This window comes from Epinephelus fuscoguttatus, linkage group LG10, assembly GCF_011397635.1.
Source record: "Epinephelus fuscoguttatus linkage group LG10, E.fuscoguttatus.final_Chr_v1".
NCBI classification, from domain to species: Eukaryota; Metazoa; Chordata; class Actinopteri; order Perciformes; family Serranidae; genus Epinephelus; species Epinephelus fuscoguttatus.
Genome location: NC_064761.1, coordinates 23,864,011 through 23,882,478, shown reverse-complemented (window position 1 = coordinate 23,882,478; position 18,468 = coordinate 23,864,011). Strand labels below are relative to the sequence as shown.

The 18,468-nt window shown below is 40.0% G+C and overlaps 1 protein-coding gene across 3 annotated transcripts in view; it reads left to right on the top strand.

The window, feature by feature from the left end:
- xxylt1 (xyloside xylosyltransferase 1) overlaps positions 1-6,437 on the top strand; it is a 48,561-nt gene extending 42,124 nt beyond the window's left edge. For all 3 annotated transcript variants that reach the window (XM_049587891.1, XM_049587893.1, XM_049587892.1), the window contains one exon: positions 929-6,437. In XM_049587891.1, coding sequence (XP_049443848.1) covers positions 929-1,325 — 397 coding nt within the window. In that variant the 3' untranslated portion in view covers positions 1,326-6,437. The remainder of the gene's footprint in view (positions 1-928) is intronic.
- The last annotated feature ends 12,031 nt before the right edge of the window (positions 6,438-18,468 follow it).

Sequence of the window (18,468 nt, the reverse complement as noted above, 5' to 3'; positions counted from 1 at the left end):
TCTCACTTTAGAAACCTGTATGTTTTACACCTTCCATACATTTAAATATGTCGGGGCTTTAACTTACTTAGACCTAATTTTTCATGCATCCCACAAAAACAGCATGACTGTTGCAGGCACATACGTTAGGAAAGTGTTATTGCACTATGTATTGCCATCTACCTATTACACCAGACTAAAACTTCCCTGCCAAGGTAAACTGGAAATAGGACTGATAATGTTAATGAGTCCCACAAAAGGTCCTACTTGTGTGTACACAACTAATGTCTGTGCATACAAATGCTTGTTGAATGAAGCACTGTGTGTCATTTAGCTACTTCAGAGTTGGTATGTTGGCAGGACAGGGTGCTGAGTTGGCACAAGCCTCTGGCACTCCAACATGCTCTGACACTCCTGGACCAGCTCTCTTCCTGTTTTTGGCCCCAGTGTTGTTTGTTCAGCAAACGTGGACTGAAACAGAGATATCCCTCACTTTTCAAAATGTACAACAACCCAGACATACATATGAGTTTGACATTTCACCAGAAAGAAACTCATTTTAATCACCAACACAAAGAGTGACTGGCAAAGGTGTCACACGGTTGCTGATCTTTCTGGAACTACAAATTCCAGTTATCCTATATTTCTTGCCACTTAATCAGTCTCTTTTTGAAATAGTTGTGTCATGTGCTACCTTTTTTGCCTGGCTTTGGTTATTATCAGTGAGACTGGAGAGAAAAATAACATTGTAGGCGATCAGATTAGCCTTAGTATCCAGTGACACCAGAAAAGGGGGAAAGCAAAATTCATTCATGCGTCCTTACAGAAAAGGTGGTGAAGCTTGGTAAGAGCTAGTTGGCAAGCTTCCTAATGTACCACAAAACTTAAATTGTAAACATTGCATGACCCACTGTCATTGTCATGTAAACCTCTCTCCGTCTTTCCTCAGACACACCTTCTGGCAGTATCGTAAGGAGAACCCTCAGACCAAAGTAGGTGATCCTCCTCCCGAGGGCCTCCCGGGCTTCAACAGTGGCGTGATGTTATTGGACCTAGGTGCTATGAGGGACTCTGCTCTCTACAACCAGCTGTTGAAGCCTAGCAATGTGGCGAAACTAGCAGACCAGTATCGCTTCAGGGGCCACCTGGGGGACCAGGACTTCTTCACCATGATCGGCATGGAGCATCCTGAGCTGTTTCATTCGCTGGCCTGTGGGTGGAACCGGCAGCTGTGCACATGGTGGAGGGACCACGGATACGGAGACGTGTTTCAGATGTATTATCGCTGTGATGGACCTGTCTATATCTACCATGGGAACTGTAACTCCCCGATACCAGATGACTGATGACACAAGACTGATGCTGGAACTGGACATCTACAATAAAGTTTGAGAGAAATACTTTTCTTGCTTTTTGAAAGGGAAGATTGCAACTTCTATGGCAGTTTGCTGTCTTGACCGCCATAGTCTCAGACTCTGCCCCCTGCTGGTCAAGGGGCTACCGAAGGGTCCATCCATACAAAGATGCTACAAATATGTCCGTGTCATTTTAGAATAAATTTTGGCATTCAAGCTGAAAACAGCCCTGTGTTACAGCAGTGCAAGGAGCCGCAATACCTGGGGCGTGTTTCTTCAGGTACAGAGATGTCGAAATGATGAAGGATGGTCTATGAAGTTAACAGAGTGATTCATTTGAAGTTAGGACAGTAGAAAAACGTGTTCTTGCCTGTAGCTGATTTGCCAACACAGCACCTTTCCAAGTAATGCCGCATTGCATCTTGACACCAAACTGCGCCAACGCTGGGATCATTCATGTCTAATAGGTCGTAGTCAGTATGAATGAGGCCTCGAGTGTCATACATTGTTGATTTTTAGTTTTGTTTTTTTTTTCATTTTCTTATACAGTATATTAATTGATTTCAATAAATGTTGCCATTTCTTTTGGAGATTATCTAAAAGACCCCTATACATAACACAAAGTGATTCTATTTTTCAGTTGATGATTCACAAGGAATTCATATTGCTAACAAATGGTTAAATATTATCTGCAATGAATGTTGAGTCAGCTGATGTGTTAATTGGCATCTATAAATAAAAAGAATCTTGTACCTGTTGATTCCCAGCACCTCAAGCTCTCTGTCAGTGCCACAAGTTTATCCTGCGCTGCGCCTTCCTGCAGTACCACACCACTCTCTTGGAAATCAGGTGCCAACTAGAACCATATAGGGTTCTTTGGCTTATCCCCATAGAAAACCCTTTTGGTTCCTGATACAACCTTTATACAGATTCTACTTGGAACCCTTTTAAATGGGTCTATCTAGAAACCAACATATATGGATATACCTAGAACCATCTGTGAAAGGTTCCATCCAGAACACCCTGTGAGAGGTTTTACAGAGAGCCATGGTTACACTATGGTGTAACTGTGCCACCCAGAGCCCTCTCTGAGCATCCTATCCAGAACCTTTCCACCTTCTAAGGGTGCTTACAGGAACCCACCCAGGGGGTTTTGCTGAGAACCCTTTATATTCCAACAGTTTCAACAAGAGCTCACTCAGGGGGGCTCTAAAAATAGTAATGAACTAAATTACTCAAAGAACTTTCTCCCACTAATCATAGCTTTAGTTTAAGAGGTTAACCTGGGGCCAAGGAAGCCAGATCCAGCAGACCTTGGCCTCATGAAGTCCCTTTAGGGCGGGGGCTGGTATGGTCCAGAACAACTTACAGTGCTCATGGTTCACAATTACATTTGCAGGGTTTGATAATTTGTGAAATCACTACTACTGCAGCCTTTACTATGTCAGTAGTGCAGTGGAGTTGGGAACCAAAACTCTGTTCCAATTAAGAATCAAATACGAAATGCCAAGTACCAGGTAGCTCTAAAATTGAAAAAACAACAAAAAAGAACTGAACTGACAGACATCAACTATGGCAAAACACAAGTAAAATGAATTAATGAGGAGGATTCCAGATACATCTACATTTCTACAAAAAAACATTTAAAACACTGGTAAACATTTAAAGATTTGAGGATAAGGATCTTTAAATGCCAATGGTTTTAACAATCCTTGAATCTTCCAAAAGGGGTTCTTTGGATGGGTACGAGGGAAAACAAGTCACAACCGACAGATATGTTTTACTTCTGTGAATATCAGTCTGTGGTAAATATAGAAAAATTGATCATTTTGGTGCAGGGCTGTTAAAGCTTTTCATCTGTCCAACGGACGATATGCTCTCTCACACACAATAGCCCTACACACAAACAGCGCTTGTAAGAAGATCGGCTCTGAACTTGGGATTTCAGGTAAATAGGCTACAGTACTTGATAAGGTTGCATAGCAACCTCAGACGCCACTTCCACACTCTTGAAAGGTGGCTCAAAGAAGGCACAAAAGTAGCGCCTGACCTTGTGTTTTCCAAGCGGTTAAAGATGTGGCATGTGTACAGCCCCTGAGTCTGACAAATAACCCTTGAAGAACTCTTTCTTCAAAAAAGGCATGTTCCTCAGAAGCAAATGGTTCTGGGTAGAGCCTTGGCTCTTCAGGAAGAACTCTTTTGGAACCCTTACGTCCAAGAGTGCGGGTGAAGGCTAATATGGCGCCATTTACTTTCCACCTCTGTAGCTTTTAGGAAAATGGGAGAGGTTTGTTCTCCATCTTTCCAGAGCCACGTGGGCCCAGGGCACAACACACTACCACAGTTCAAACACGTCTGTCTGCAGGTAGGAAGACGGAGGATAAATCAAATGAGAGAGCGAAAGAGGGGTCGGGTGGACAATGGGTAACAGTGATGGCTGTTGTATGTGCCCTGCATTTGCAGTTTAGCAGAGGCCAAACACGCACGTTTCAGAAGGAGAGAAGTGGCCGTGCAGATACTGACCCACTTATGAGTTTTCTTGCTGTGCTCACTGAACTGCCACTCAGACTCAAAGAAATGTCAACACTCAATAGTCATCACTCAGGAAATTGTCTGCGATGATGCACACTTTAACACACATGTACACACAGTGAGAGTGAAATAGCTGCATGGCCTGCAACATCAGTGGCAGCTACTAAAGACACTTGAGAATAAACATTATCCCAAATCAATGCGCTTCCCTTGAACTCACCCTGAAACTGGTCGATATTTTTTCTGGCTCTTTGAGAACAACACTCTTAAGTCTCTATAGCGCTAAAACACATTGTTAGCAAGAAAAAGAGCAGATGAATCAGAGTAAATACTGAAAAATAACTTTCATTCACAGTTCCTCAATGCACTTTATAACTCACACTTTGTTTGAAAGGGTTGTGTTGACTAGATGATGGTTAGATTTATATTTCCTGTGCTGATTATTATTTGTTCTTTGTTTTAAAGACCATTCCAATGGTTTTGTAAATTTTGGCCCATTACCTATAAATGTATATGTGTAGTTTGTGATTGATTTCCTACTCTTTAGGCAGCAATTGGCTTTCCATTTTCTCCTGTGCTTTATTATAGCAGATACTTAAAGATGCTTGAGATTGGTAATCCATCACAGTGAGCACTTTACATTGTATTTTTTGGTCAGAACATAATTATGTTGTACTGTAGTGGGAGATCTCAGGATTCTTCATAACGATGCATTCAAGGACTCTTACAGTATAATTATCTCCTGAAGCACATTGCATCTGTCAATTATGTTTGCAAATGCAAACATAATGCAAACATGGACACTGTGAAAAAGACTTATAAATTTGATCATTCCTTTGATTAAAAATTCAGCTGCCATGTTGTTAGGAGTGTCTTTTTTTATGCATCTAAGGCCATGTTACACAAAAACCATGGCCTGAAAACAGAATCATTTCTTATTTTTGTTTTGAAAGAAGTTCCACGTTCAGACGACAATGTTTTGATAACAATCACCGTGCACACGGATCCACAAAAATGGCCAAATGGCCAAAATCGCTATAGTATACATGCGCTTCCTTCTACAAAGCGGTGATGTATAAACAAACAAAATGGCAACTACACAAACGTTTGTCTGGACAGACGACGAGGTGGAGTTGTTACAGTTAATCTACACTTTGCTGGAGAAGTGTTGATAAATTTAATAGGGTGAGCAACACAAACAGAGCTCAGGAGTCCGCCATTGTTGTTGTGATGGTCGACTTTCTCGCACATGCCTAGTGACTAGAACCGTAATGCACATGTGCGAAAAGCCTCTGTTTTCAGAGGCGCTGCATATTGCAAGTTTACGTGACAACATAGAGGGTGTTGTTTCTGAGAAAACTGCACTCTGGAGCCAGTTTTCAAAACGTTGCGTTTTCAGTCAGCCGAAACGGCGCCGTTGTGTAAATGATCAGCCAAAATGCAACTAAAGTTTACCATTTTCAGTTGAAATTGTTTACATATGAAGAGGACCTAAGTGTGTTATCCATACTCACAACTGCATTACTATCGTGACAAAACAAACCAAAGAAATGCAATAAATAATTCAATGTGATGGATTACCTTTCTTACGTGCATTTAAAGATTCTTAAAGTCGACTTCCAAAAGTGGTGAAAGAGAAGAAAACGAAATGGTAGAGAATGGGCTTAAACATTTTGATCTAATGGTATTTACCACTGAAATATCCTTTTTGTGTTTTGAAAACTGTTAATCCATGTGTACTGTGTATATCCATCACAAGTTTTGGGTAACACCCTCCAACTGTGGTCCCTAATCTGTCAACGTTAGTTGCTATGAAGTTTTCTGGGAAATATCTATGTGATTTGTTGCTAATAATAGCAAAAAGTATTCATTTAGTGTTCATTTATGGTTGGAAACTTTATTCTTCATATATATTTTATTATTATTTTTCATGTTCAGCTGACCTGCTTTGCTCTGATTTGAATACTTTCTGTTATGCCAGAAATTAACGGTACCAATTAAACACTGTTTTCCCTATAATTAATATAAAATTATATACCTGTAACCTCCTTTGAAATTATTAGGATATCATGGACATGAAAACAAATGTTATCCTCATTTACATGTTATTTTCACTCCTTTCAAACACTCCTGTGTATGACATCTGATGTTAAAAGATAAAGTGATAATGATCTGGTTTAACTTGATAAATGTTATGAGGGTAGTAACACTTTTTCCAGTCTTCTGTTTTACTGTGAAAACTATAAATGACTGTTCTGTATCAGTAAACTCAATGTGCAATTATCATTTTAAAGGGCTAACAGAAGTTTGCAAGTAAGAGTATAATTAACGTTGTACATGTAGAAACCCTGTGACAGATTAGAAAGCTGCTGTATTCAGTGTTAAAGACTCAAGTTGACATGTTTTTTCTCCGATGATAAAGGCGAATGTGAGAGCAGCTTTATATGAAGCAAACTCTTTTTTTAAAAAATGCTCCCGAGTGAATGTTTAAACTCAATGACCTTTTGTAGACATCCTGTGACATAAACAAAGTAAACTTCCTGTTTTGTTCAGCTGTTCATCTCTATAATATTTCACAACTTTGAAATTATGTTTGTGTGTTCAGCTTTCCTAAATAAATTATATGATAACTTCACTCTTTTCTGCTGGTATTGTTTTATATAAACTTCTAATGCAGACATGAGTTAGTCTTTGTTCTTGTTTCAGTTGTTTAACGGCTCCCGTGAGAGATGATCTTTTGTTTGTCGTGTGGGAGGAAGGGAGAACTGACAACATGTTCTCATAAAAAAGGGGAAGCTTTTAGTCACCTGAGGGTTAGAATGAGGTGGGAAAAAATCAATGCACATTAATGGAGTGCCCTCACATTTCTCATTATACAAACAGGCTACTGCGCTCTTGTTTTCTGCTGCACGACAGACATGACCCATTTCTGCCACTCATATCTGCAGACACAGGCGACACAACGCTCCATAGACAGAAAACATCAGTCAGCCTTGACCCCTGAATGTGCTGACATTAAAAGAACCTAATTTACAGCTGAAGCTAAAATGTGTCTTGTGTCACGATATGCTGGAATATGGTGATATTTTCTTTGCGATGAGATCAGATTGCTCTTTTGAAAGAAGTTTTTTTGGTTCGCATGTACAACAGGTACTGTAATGACAACAAAAGGTGAGAAGAAGGCAGATTCATGTATTTTGACAAAGAGTTTTATTTCCAGCAGATATTTTGCCTCAGCAGAGTGAATAAAACTGCATCTAAAATGTGAAATTTTTAGTCTGAGTCATTGTGAATTTTTCACAACATGCATGAGCCTGATTAGCTCTTCTAATTATCCATGTTTCCATCATTATTTAGACATTTTAGCAGCAGGTACACAAGCAACAATTTTTCAACTGTTTATCCCTTATTGCAAAAACAGACTGCACCATTAGCAAATTGGCATTTTACGCTTTGACGTCTTAGTGCCTGGCCTTGTATTTCATCCCCTACACTGATGACGTTACATTAGGTTGGGCATAATAACCCTGGGCTATGTAGCCGATCAGCGTGCTGTGATTTCTAAAAATCCCTCAGCCTGGACTCATTGAAAAACACTTTGAGCACATTTACCTTCAGGGCGAGCAGCAGAAACAGCAGGCTGTTATAACTCTGATACAGCAGCAGCAGCATTGATGTCTTATCCAAGAAACACAAACAGCTCAATCTAGAGCTTAGTGAGACTCAGAGTGTGTCTGAGCAGCTCTGTTTCCTACAGATTGACAGGAGAGTGAAGACAAATGCTCTGCAGAATCTATTGCTGCAGCTGTAACTGCTCATCAGAGATGACTCACAAAGTCAATATCACATTTAAAGCCAACACAGACATCACATGATGATACCCTCCTACAGACGTGCACACAAAGAGAACAGCATATGGACACGTGTAGGAGTCTACGCTTGTGCGTATGGCAACAAGTCAATAACTGTTTTAACAGCTGACTTATTAACCATGTTTCTGTCTGTGAATCACTATTTGTTTCTGACAGTGTGTTGAATTTATGAACGCATCATGTCAGGTCGCTCACTCTGAGGGACCACAAGTGTTACTTGAATAAGTAAACACTGTCCAACGGGACTAGACTGGCCGACCCATATGCTCTCACTCAGTGGATGGATGCTTGACAGGATTGCTGAAGGTGGGATGGCTGGCTTTCAATTTTAATGTCAATGTCAATTTCAATTTTATTTATAAAGCTCAATATCACAAATCACAATTTGCCTCAGAGGGCTTTACAGAATGCAACATCCCTCTGTCCTTTGGACCCTCACAGCCAATAAGGAAAAACTCCCCCCCAAAAAATGGTAGAAACCTCAAGAAGAGCAACTGAGGACAGGATGGACACACGTGCAATAGATGTTGTACAGGACAGATCAACATAATAACGTTGCAGTAATCCATATGACAACATGATACATAAAGAGAGGGAGAGACAGAGAGAGATGCATCATCTGAATCTAACATAAGGAAATTGGAGCGCATCCAGGTTTTTATGTCTTTAAGGCATGTTTGAAGTTAAGGCATGTTTGAAGTTTAGGTAATTCATGTGTTTCTTCTGGTTTTATTGATAGGTATAATTGTGTATCATCCACATAACAATGGAAGTTTACAGAGTGATTTCTAATGATGTTACTTAAGGAAGCATATATAAAGTGAATAGAATTGGTCCGAGCACAGAACCTTATGGAACTCCAAAACAAACTTTCATGTCCCTTCATTTTTTCTTTCTTTCTTTAATAAAATTTGATTTGTGGTGATGGAGGGCCTTTTAGAGGAGCCCTGGCTCATTACCATGATCGCTGCATTCAGAGAATAACACTGACTACTGTAACAAACACATTTTCAGAGCAGGTTTAACTTCAAGATTTGAGTCTTACCAAATCTATTTTGAAGACTCTTCTCCTGACACCCACACATCCAAAAAGTATGTCAAACTGTTCTTTAGTTTGTCAGTGACAGATCTGTTTTGCCTCTTGTACCATCAGCCTGATGTTTTACAAAAACCTCCTCCTGAGATGCTAAAGCAGGGTATTTCATTCACGTCTTCAAACAGCATTCAAACCAACAGTTTTCTATTTAAAAAAAAATGTACAATGACACATTAAATATCTCAAACGGATGGCTTCTGTTGAATGAATCAAATGTTTTGGAAGAAGGAGCAGACTAATTGAAATTCCACAGACTTTGCTGACAGTCCATCCAATCTGAACATTCAGACCATGTCAAATCAAAAATATATTTCCTCCTCTGCTTCATTTACCTGACAGACGCTCAATGTGAAAGTAACTTGGCCTGTGCTTTGCAAATGAATCTGTACCTGTATGTGTATGTGCAGCTGACACAGTACTCCACCACATAAAATGTAGGCCAATATCTTCCTGAGTGCTCCTCCGCGGTCTCTCTTTCAAACACACACTTTCTCTCTACGTCTCTCTCCCCCTCCCACGCACTCTCTCAGATGGAGGACAGTCTGACCGATGAAAGGCTGAACAATGTGTGGCCTTCATCCATCTACACACATCACTGTTCTGTACTGTACTCTCATGCCTTACCGTCTCCAGAAATATTTTTGGAAATGAAAAATGGGAACATTTTGAGAAATCTTCTTGTTTGTTACTTTGCCCAGGGTCAGGTTATAAAAGTGATATCAATATTGCGTATGTGTACAGTCCATGTTTAGCCTCACTTTGTCCAGAGTCTGGAGGCTGGGTAAACAGGTAGTCTAGCTGAAAGGTACCTTCCAAGAACTACAAATCTGTCGTATAGACATGTTGAAAAAAGAAAATAAGACAAAGAGATTACAAAGTTACTGTCTTCTAGGGCTGTACCCAAATATTCGGATATTCGAATATTTGTTTCTATGGGTAGGTATTCGTTATGAAAATTTGGTATTCGATATTCGTTTTTTTTATTTACTTTTTTTTAACATTTTTTTGGTGCTAATTGTAGTCTTTTTGTTGTTGGTAAATGTAGGTTATCAATAAAAATCAAAACTTTTAAATTGCATTGTTAAAAATGTGTAAATATAGTATAGCCTACCAACTGAGCTTGTGCGCACGGCACGCTTGAGCGCATCCATCTGAGGCTGTGGGTCAATGCCAAGTTTTACCACTTTATCACTATTCCCTCTAACTTGTAGCTGTTTTTTCGTTATCTTTTGAATTTAATATGAATTATGGAACCGTTTTTGTCAACGTTTGTTTCCCCCGTTTTGTACAATAAATTACTGTTTAGTTTCTTTTGGAGTGCGTGACACCTGCTCAACGCATCAGTACCTTTGGATGCCATGACAGTAATAGCCAATAATGTCAAAATATCATTTACAGACCGATTTAACAGAAGATCACTGCTGCCCGACCTGCAGGTCCATTTGCGGGTCCCGCGGGTTACGGGTCGACCCGCACATCACTACTCAGCTCAGTCTATAAATGCTGTACACAGTAAGGCTATAATTATATTCTATTCAGGCCGGCAGAACCAGCAGCGCATCGGCTCTACAGTGCACGGCACTGCTGATTAACCATTTTATTGCAGCACAGAGTGTCTGCCAGCAACCAATTACTTGAAGAGGCTTCCTACAACTTGATTCAACAGTTCCGATTTAATCAGAAGACAAATTAAACAGGATGGCTAGCTAATGTGAAAATCAAAAGAAAGCATAGAATAATGTACTGAAGGAGACTGTTGTGCCATCACATTTTTTGTGGTTTGAGAGCAAAGATCGGGTCGCCACTGTTAGGTCCGAAAAAACCCCGGAGTCCGCCGCCGCCGCTGCCCCCCCGTGAACAAATATTCAAATATTCGAATATATATAATATATATTCCGAATGTTAAAAAATGGTATTCGGGACAGCCCTACTGTCTTCCCCTTTTGTTTATTATTTCTGGGCAGTCGAGATGTGCAGAAAGACATGCAAAAAGATAAGGACTCGAGTCAGGAGTGAACCTGGGCCGTTGTGATCCTGTTGTCAGTGGAGTTTACAACAACAACAACAAAACATGACAGCTGTAGACTGAGTTCAAAGCACCAAATGACTTTAGATTCCCAGCATCTGTAGAAACAGAGTCCACCAGAGGGGAAAGCAATCAGCATCACAATATACAACCAAGGGCTGAAATGCTAACAAAATCTCTGTAATAGCTAAAAACATCAAATTTTAACAGCCTCTGTTTACCGGAGAGGAAAGGAATATCGACAAAACTTGAACTTGAAATAGGCGCAAGCTTTTCCATTCATCTCTCTGTTACCTCCACTAAATGTAGCTAATTTGTTACATTTCAACCACACCTCTAATTACCTGCCAAGCCTACTTCTACCTTGTCAACCCATCCTGCTCCGTTTGTCTCAGATTTCTAGATCCACCTTTCCTTTCCCTTCCCTTCATCCATCAGCCTCCCTACCTCATACCTACCAACATTCTTTCATCCCCTCTTCCCTTCTCCCCTCATATATTCTTATTCAATTGTGCATATGCATACCTCTCCCAAAAGGCCTGAGACGGAACCCCCACACCAAGTCTCCTTCTGCCTGATCTCCAGTACATCCTCCCAGATCAACCTAACAGAAGACATCCCTCTTCCACCTTCACTCTCCCACTTACATCCATTCATCAGTCCTCAACAACTAACACCTCCTGAATTAAGTAAACATTTAAATGACATTGTTGTGGCGTGGTCCTTGCTAGCTAAATTGTTTAAAAACAATTATGCTCTTATGTCTGTTTTGCAAGTGTTGGTGGTCCTTTTGTGGGTGAACAGCAGTGGCCAGTAGCTGTGAGTCACTACTCAGGATGCAAAAAATCAACTCAACAGTCTGTAAACTCTCCTCCTGCTGACTTCCGATAGCTAGCCATGTGGAGGTTTTTCAAATGTAAACATCACCAAACATTGAGGAAAAGACTGAGAAGATGGGCACCAGTCGAACTAGCATCCTTCTAGCCATTGTTCAGGCATTGGATGATAAACTGGACGACCTCTGTGCAGCATCGGTTTCTAACAGGATAACAGCTACTACAGCTCTGGTGAGATAAGAAGAGGAGGCGTGTGCTTTATGGTGAATACGGACTGGTTTGACAGCAGGAATGTGAGTAGCTGTCCAGTCTTTGCTCTGGATCACTGCTGTATGCTGTTCAGAGGTGGCTGCAGAGCGGAGTCACTGCCCATGTTTGGGAGGAGTGTCCATGCAGTCATCTTGTTGAGGTCAAGATATGTAAACAAAATACGAAACATACCCCCAGTAACACGATGCTGTGCCATTGTTCCAATGGCCCGTCATCCTTAAAACAAATGCCTGTAGTTAAAAGATTCATGGCCTGTAATCAGTCGGCCCTGCCGCAATATTTTTCAAACTATGGTGAAGGCATGACCCACCCTACTGTGCCTCTGATTGGCTTACCCTGACATTCGTATCCTGAGCCAAACCCATCTCACTCCTCATGCCTAAACCTAACAAACTCAGCTGACAAAGGCAACAAGTACTAGCTAATCAGAGACAGAGTGAAACAATTAATGCCTTAGCCATAGTTGAAAAAGAAGTGGCATCTTGGAAGGTCTGTTGATCTGTGTGGGAGAGAGTATTTTTTAGGAGCAGTGGGTGCTTGTTCTCGGGTTAACTATCTTTTGGACAAATGGGCTTTCAGCCCGATGGGACATTTTTAGGACTATTGGGGTATCAGAACAATGAGCTGCTGAAACAATGGGCTGTCCCCCGTGAGGTGAGAGATGGGAGTCAATCAGTGTATTGAGCTCATTCCAGGACACCAGTGTTAACTTCACTGATGGCATTAATGAATTCATTGAGTCTGTGGTGGATTTAATTGGTAAAACAATAGAAGAAACTGTACCCAAAACTACGGTTAAATCATTCCACAACCAGAAACCATGCCACAAACGCATGTACTGCAGCTAGTCTGGATGCATGGACAATTATAAAGAAGCAGCCATGTAAGAAGAGGCAAAACAGGACTAAATTGCAATGTGCAAGTTTAAGGACTGCATTTCACTCGAGTTGTACCTTGTACAATTAATTTTACAAATGATTGATTTATTGATTTATGGTTAGTCACTCTATCTCAGGGTCCGTTCTCCTTAACTTTATTTCCGTTTGCAGCCTACGCAGAAAGCCTCTTCCTTGTGCCTATGTGTAAAGCCTAAGGCAGAGAGAGAACACTTCTCCACCCTTCCACGTGCAAACAAGAAAGCCTCAGGCAGAGAGAGCACACCTCCCTGCCCTTCCATGCGCCTACATGGAAAGTCTAAGGCAGGGAGAGCAGCAGCAAAGACCCTCAGGAACAGAACAGAGCAAGCATCAATATCAAACAGAAATGACATTGAGTCAGACACAGCATGAAAAGGAGGAGCTGGGGTGGAGGCAGGTTACAAAGCGTCTTGCAGAGGAAGCAGCAACAGTAGGCAGGCCAGAGCAGTTTAAATAGGGCACCCTGAATGAGAGTCGCCAACTGGTTGCATAGAAAGGAATCATATGATCTATCAGCTGACTCCCTTCCATCAATCAGCGCTCCATCAGTTAATTGGGCTGTTTGAGATCAGCTGATGTAGCTGGGATGTGAGCTAAGTTTGACATCATGTCCTGCCTGAAGCAATGCTATGTGAAATACCTTATAATTTACATCTATTTCAGAGAATCACCAGGTAATAAAAACTTAGCTGTGTTGGTTTTTTATCCTGTTAGTAGTGCATCCCACCACAAAGCAGCTTTTTGAAAATTTTCTGTTATTTGCTGGCAGACGGTAGTCCACCACCGGCACCTTCATTCAATGCAAAGTCAGTGGAGAGCAATGAATTGTTTTCCCCTCCGGTCGTGGGTGCGAGTTAATTGCCCTCTGTATTTATTGATCGACTCATATCAGCAAAATGATGGCAAACCACTCTGAGCTCACACAAACATACTGCCATGTTGCTGTATGTGCTATATTCAGCCTTGGTTTGATTCCCTGGTGCTGTGTGCCAGCTCTCCCAACACTACTGTCTTTTACCAATGCCTCTGACTCACCTTTACACTTTGAATATTCATGAACATGTTTGATTCACTGCCACAAAAGCTGCTGAACTCTTATCACATCCTGACAGCTCAATAGTCTGATGACAATGGCTGATTTCAAGGTGAGCGACAGCAATGATAAACGCTGCTGCTCATTCAGAAATATCATCCACGTGCCTGTGCATCTCTTGGCTTCAAGAATCCAGAAAGTAAAAACATGCCAAAGGGAAGTTTCTCGAAATCATCATGTAAGGAAAAGAAGTTCTGACTATCTATCTATGATAAGATCGATATTTGGAGTATCACTTCAAAGAGATTTAAACCTTCCTACAACAATACAGAAAAAGGACAAACTGCTTTATGCAAATGTGTCATTCCTACTGTCATTAAAAGGAGATCTCTCTCCTTCTGACTTCCATTTCTGTTTTTCATCATGCTCCTATCTTGCACCCAAACTTGTGCATGTGCATAACAAGACACAAATTAACATGCATTCACACACACCAGCACCATCTGTGGTCCTCAGAGATTGCTCTGTTTTCCAACTCTCAGTGTCAGAACAGCTGTAACTTATAAACAAGAGGGAAGATTATGATGACAGCAGAGGGTCATTCTGTGAATCACCAACAGATGAGACATCAGCCAAAATGGAATGGCTCGAAAATGGGCCACTGAGTGTGAACATCATTTCTGCGGCTCATTAGTTAAAGTTAATTGCAGGTCTGAGTCATGTATGTGATTTTCCTATACACACTGATTTGAGGCTTTCATCCGAGCTGACATTTACTGACTGCAACAGTAGATTAGCCTGAACTCTAGATCAACATTACAAACAACTACTCAAAGAAACAGTCTGGTATTTCAGGAGATGTTTACTTTTTCTTATCATGTGTTAGAAAAGATTGATGCCTTCCAGAGCCTCTAAAGGGGGTTAGGCTATGTGTTGGACATCAAATTGTTCAAAGTTACACTTCAGTGTTTGTACAGATTAAAAATAGATATAATATGTAATTCATGAACTTTAGATCTTCTGGTAGTAGAAGTGAACTGATTAATTGGTTTGACTGTAGTCGTAATATGTTAAGTGTTGCTGTATTACAGTAAAGTGATGTAATCTAATGAACTTGTTTGACTGTTTTAGCTGTTCTATTATTTGCCTTTACTCGTTTTGTCATTATATCCACATTACTGATGATTATTTATCAAAAATCTCATTGTGTAAATATTTTGTGAAAGTACCAAGAGTCAACCCTACAATATTGTCACAATATGGAAATCGAGGTATGTAACCAAAAAATATTGTGATATTTGATTGTCGCCCAGTCCTAGCCAGTAAGACAAATGCCGCCTGTTCCATTTCAAATTAAAAGGCCTAATTTCAAATAAAAAAAACCTCAATGTTTCATACACACTACAGCCATAAACTATGTTGTGACCTAGTCTTGTTTTTTATATTTCAGGGGAAGATAATTTTGAGTATTTTGAAAATACTCCTCTTTAAAGCATGTTGTAGAATTCATTATTATTACTTACTTTTTTTTTTTTTTTTACTTTTTTTTTTAAAAAAAATATAGGTATTTAGGGCAACACTGTCGCCTCACAGCAAGAGGGTCCTGGTTCGAGCCCGGGATGGGGGTTTCAAATCACAGGGTGGGGGAGCCCTTCTGTGCAGAATTTGTATGTTCTCCTAATGTCACTGTAGGTTTTCTCCAGGTACTCCAGCTTCCTCCCACAGTCCAAAGACATACATGTTAATTGGTGACTCTAAATTGCTATAGGTGTGAATGTGAGTGTCTCTGTGACCTGTCCAGGGTGTACCTCGCCTCTTGCCCAATGTCATTTGGGATAAGCTCCAGCCCTCCCATGACCCCCAACAGGATAAGCTGTTACAGAAAATGAATGAATAAATGAAAATAGGCTACCAAATAAAAAATACTAAAAAGTAACTAACATTTTAAAGAATTTCATACACATTTCTACAAAAATTCACCATTTAGGTATTCATTTGACTTAGATTCAGTTCAACAGTTCTAATAAAGTCAAAGATTGTTAATTTCCATTTTTTTCTTGTCTTTATGGGGACTGGGGAGTGTGTGCGCAGGGATGATATTGGCTTTTTCCTGCTCCAATCAATGGTTATTATATTGGCCTTTAAAAATCCACTATTGGTCAACCACTAGTTGGTAGATGAATTTTGTTCCCCCCAATTTATTTGACGAATGATTGATTTATTGATTTATGATCAGTCACTCAGTGTCCCTTCTCCTTACCTTACCTTACTTTTCTTGGAGAAGGGATCTTAATTTCAGTCAGGAACATTTTAGTCAAAGAAACTTTATTTCCATGTGCAGCCTTATGCAGAAAGCCTCGTCCCTGCAACTATATGGAAAGCCTAAGGAAGAGAGAGTAAACCTCCCTGCCCTTCCACGTGCAAACAAGGAAAGCCTTATGCTGAGTTAACTTGCTGCTGGGCATGGGCTAATATCAAATAGACAGATTTCTTGGAAAGAAAGCAAGTAAGTGTATATCTCAAAATGTCCAATTATTTCTTCAGTGACAAGTATATAAGCAAACCCTGATAACTAAATAAGCACTACATAAAACTGGAGCAGCCTATAAGTCAAGGTAGGCAGGTAAAAGCTGACAAAAGCTCTAAATTAGGCTAATAAGAAGTTAATTGCATTTATTATACTTTACTGGTAGATGTTTTTGACAGTTTACATGTCTTGCACTAATTGAGCTCATAACTGAAGAACAAGTTAGTGCTCTTTTAGTGCTTAATAGTAATCTCTTCTACATCTGCAAAAACATGGTGTAAGTACACAGTATATACACTCTGTGCATCAGCATCAGACGGTGTCAGTCTGTACTGTTAAGTCAGTTTAAGTACATTATGTAACATGGAGATTTTCAGACTATAGCTGAAAGTGTCAATAAGGTTTCCAAATATTGAACACAGTATGGAATAAAGCCACAATGTAATAATGTATTAACAAATACATCAAAGGGATTATGCACATACAGTAGAGTTAACGTACAGCAACAGGAAGTACAACAACCCTTGAGACATATAAGCCCATTTCAATCATATGTGTTGTGTCATGTCAACGACACAAGATAAACTATGAGAGATCATGTGGGAAGGCCCACAGAAGATGGATTTGGGAGATGCGTCACAAACCACAGGGAACGCGTTGTCTCATAATGAGCAGACAGTGAGCTATATGGACAGACTGTCTCAAGAGCTACGCCTAGACATATTACAGTCATTTATTCACAAGATATGGAATCACAATGCCTTCTGGCATGATGCAAACTGTGAAACTGGCCAGGAGGCTGACCCACATAATATATCACTCTATCTGGCAGAAATTAGGTCTCTGTGTCGCCCTACTTCAAAGTCCACGGGGAGAAATGTCCATGTTAATGTCTAATCTTGTATTCAGCTGCAGAGTCTGATTTAAAATCTGTGGTGGCCATCTATTCTTAAGACGGGGTGAGTCGGATTAAATGTGTCCAAAGTGCAGTGGAGTTCATTCATGTTATGTGCCTTACATAAAATATTTCTTGAAATAGATTAAATAAGATTCATAGATAACTGCATGATTTTGTTATAAGCTAGTGTCTATTAAAGTTTATCAACTTTACTCTTGTTGATTATTTTACATGTACAGACCAAAAGAAAGTAACTGATAGATAAAAACTGTAATTTTATTCAAAACTATTATCACCTAGTGTTCTTACTAATTCGACTTAATGCACTTTTCGTGTAAACTCGAGCCATTTAAACTTGTGTCGTGACACCTGAATCAGTCATTCATGAGCATAAATTACAGTAGCTATTTGAGTTAATTTGTTCCCTTGAATGAATAATTCACTCACTCAGATTAATACTGTTAATTAATTTTTGCATTGAAGACTCATGATAGGCTGTTGTGGCTAACCCAGTCAAGTCAAGAGTTATACAGTAACCACTGTTCATACCGTGGAGAGTTTCATTAGTAAACTAACTATAAAATAAAAGGATGTTTTGCTGCCTCTTGCTGCAGCTGGAGTTGGGGAAAAAATAATTTAATTCAATGGGCCCACTGCCGGCAACTTTTAAGGTGGAACGTTAACTTGTAAAGTTACTCAATGCATGTGGATCCATCAACATACCTTAATTTCACTTTTACAACTTTAACCATTACTTTAGTTTTTATATATGACTTTTAGTAATGAGTTGATCTTCAAAGGGTATATATATATATATATATATATATATATAGCAAAAAAAAAAAGTCGCAGAGCATTGTTCCTGTGGGTTCCAGCGACACTAAACCCTCGAGCTTGCCTCAGAAGGACTAAATCCACAAACCCACTATTCTTAAATATCCCATGGAGAGAGACTCTCACTGCAGCTTGTGTTATTTTGTTACGAAAACACAACCCTGTTTTGTGTTCAATAAACAAGGTGCAGACTTCCATCTGTGTCATTGGTAATGAGAAAATACAGTGAGTGCTGGACGGAGCAGTGAGTGATGCCAAACCCACCCACATGAAACAGTACTGTTTGCAGTAGA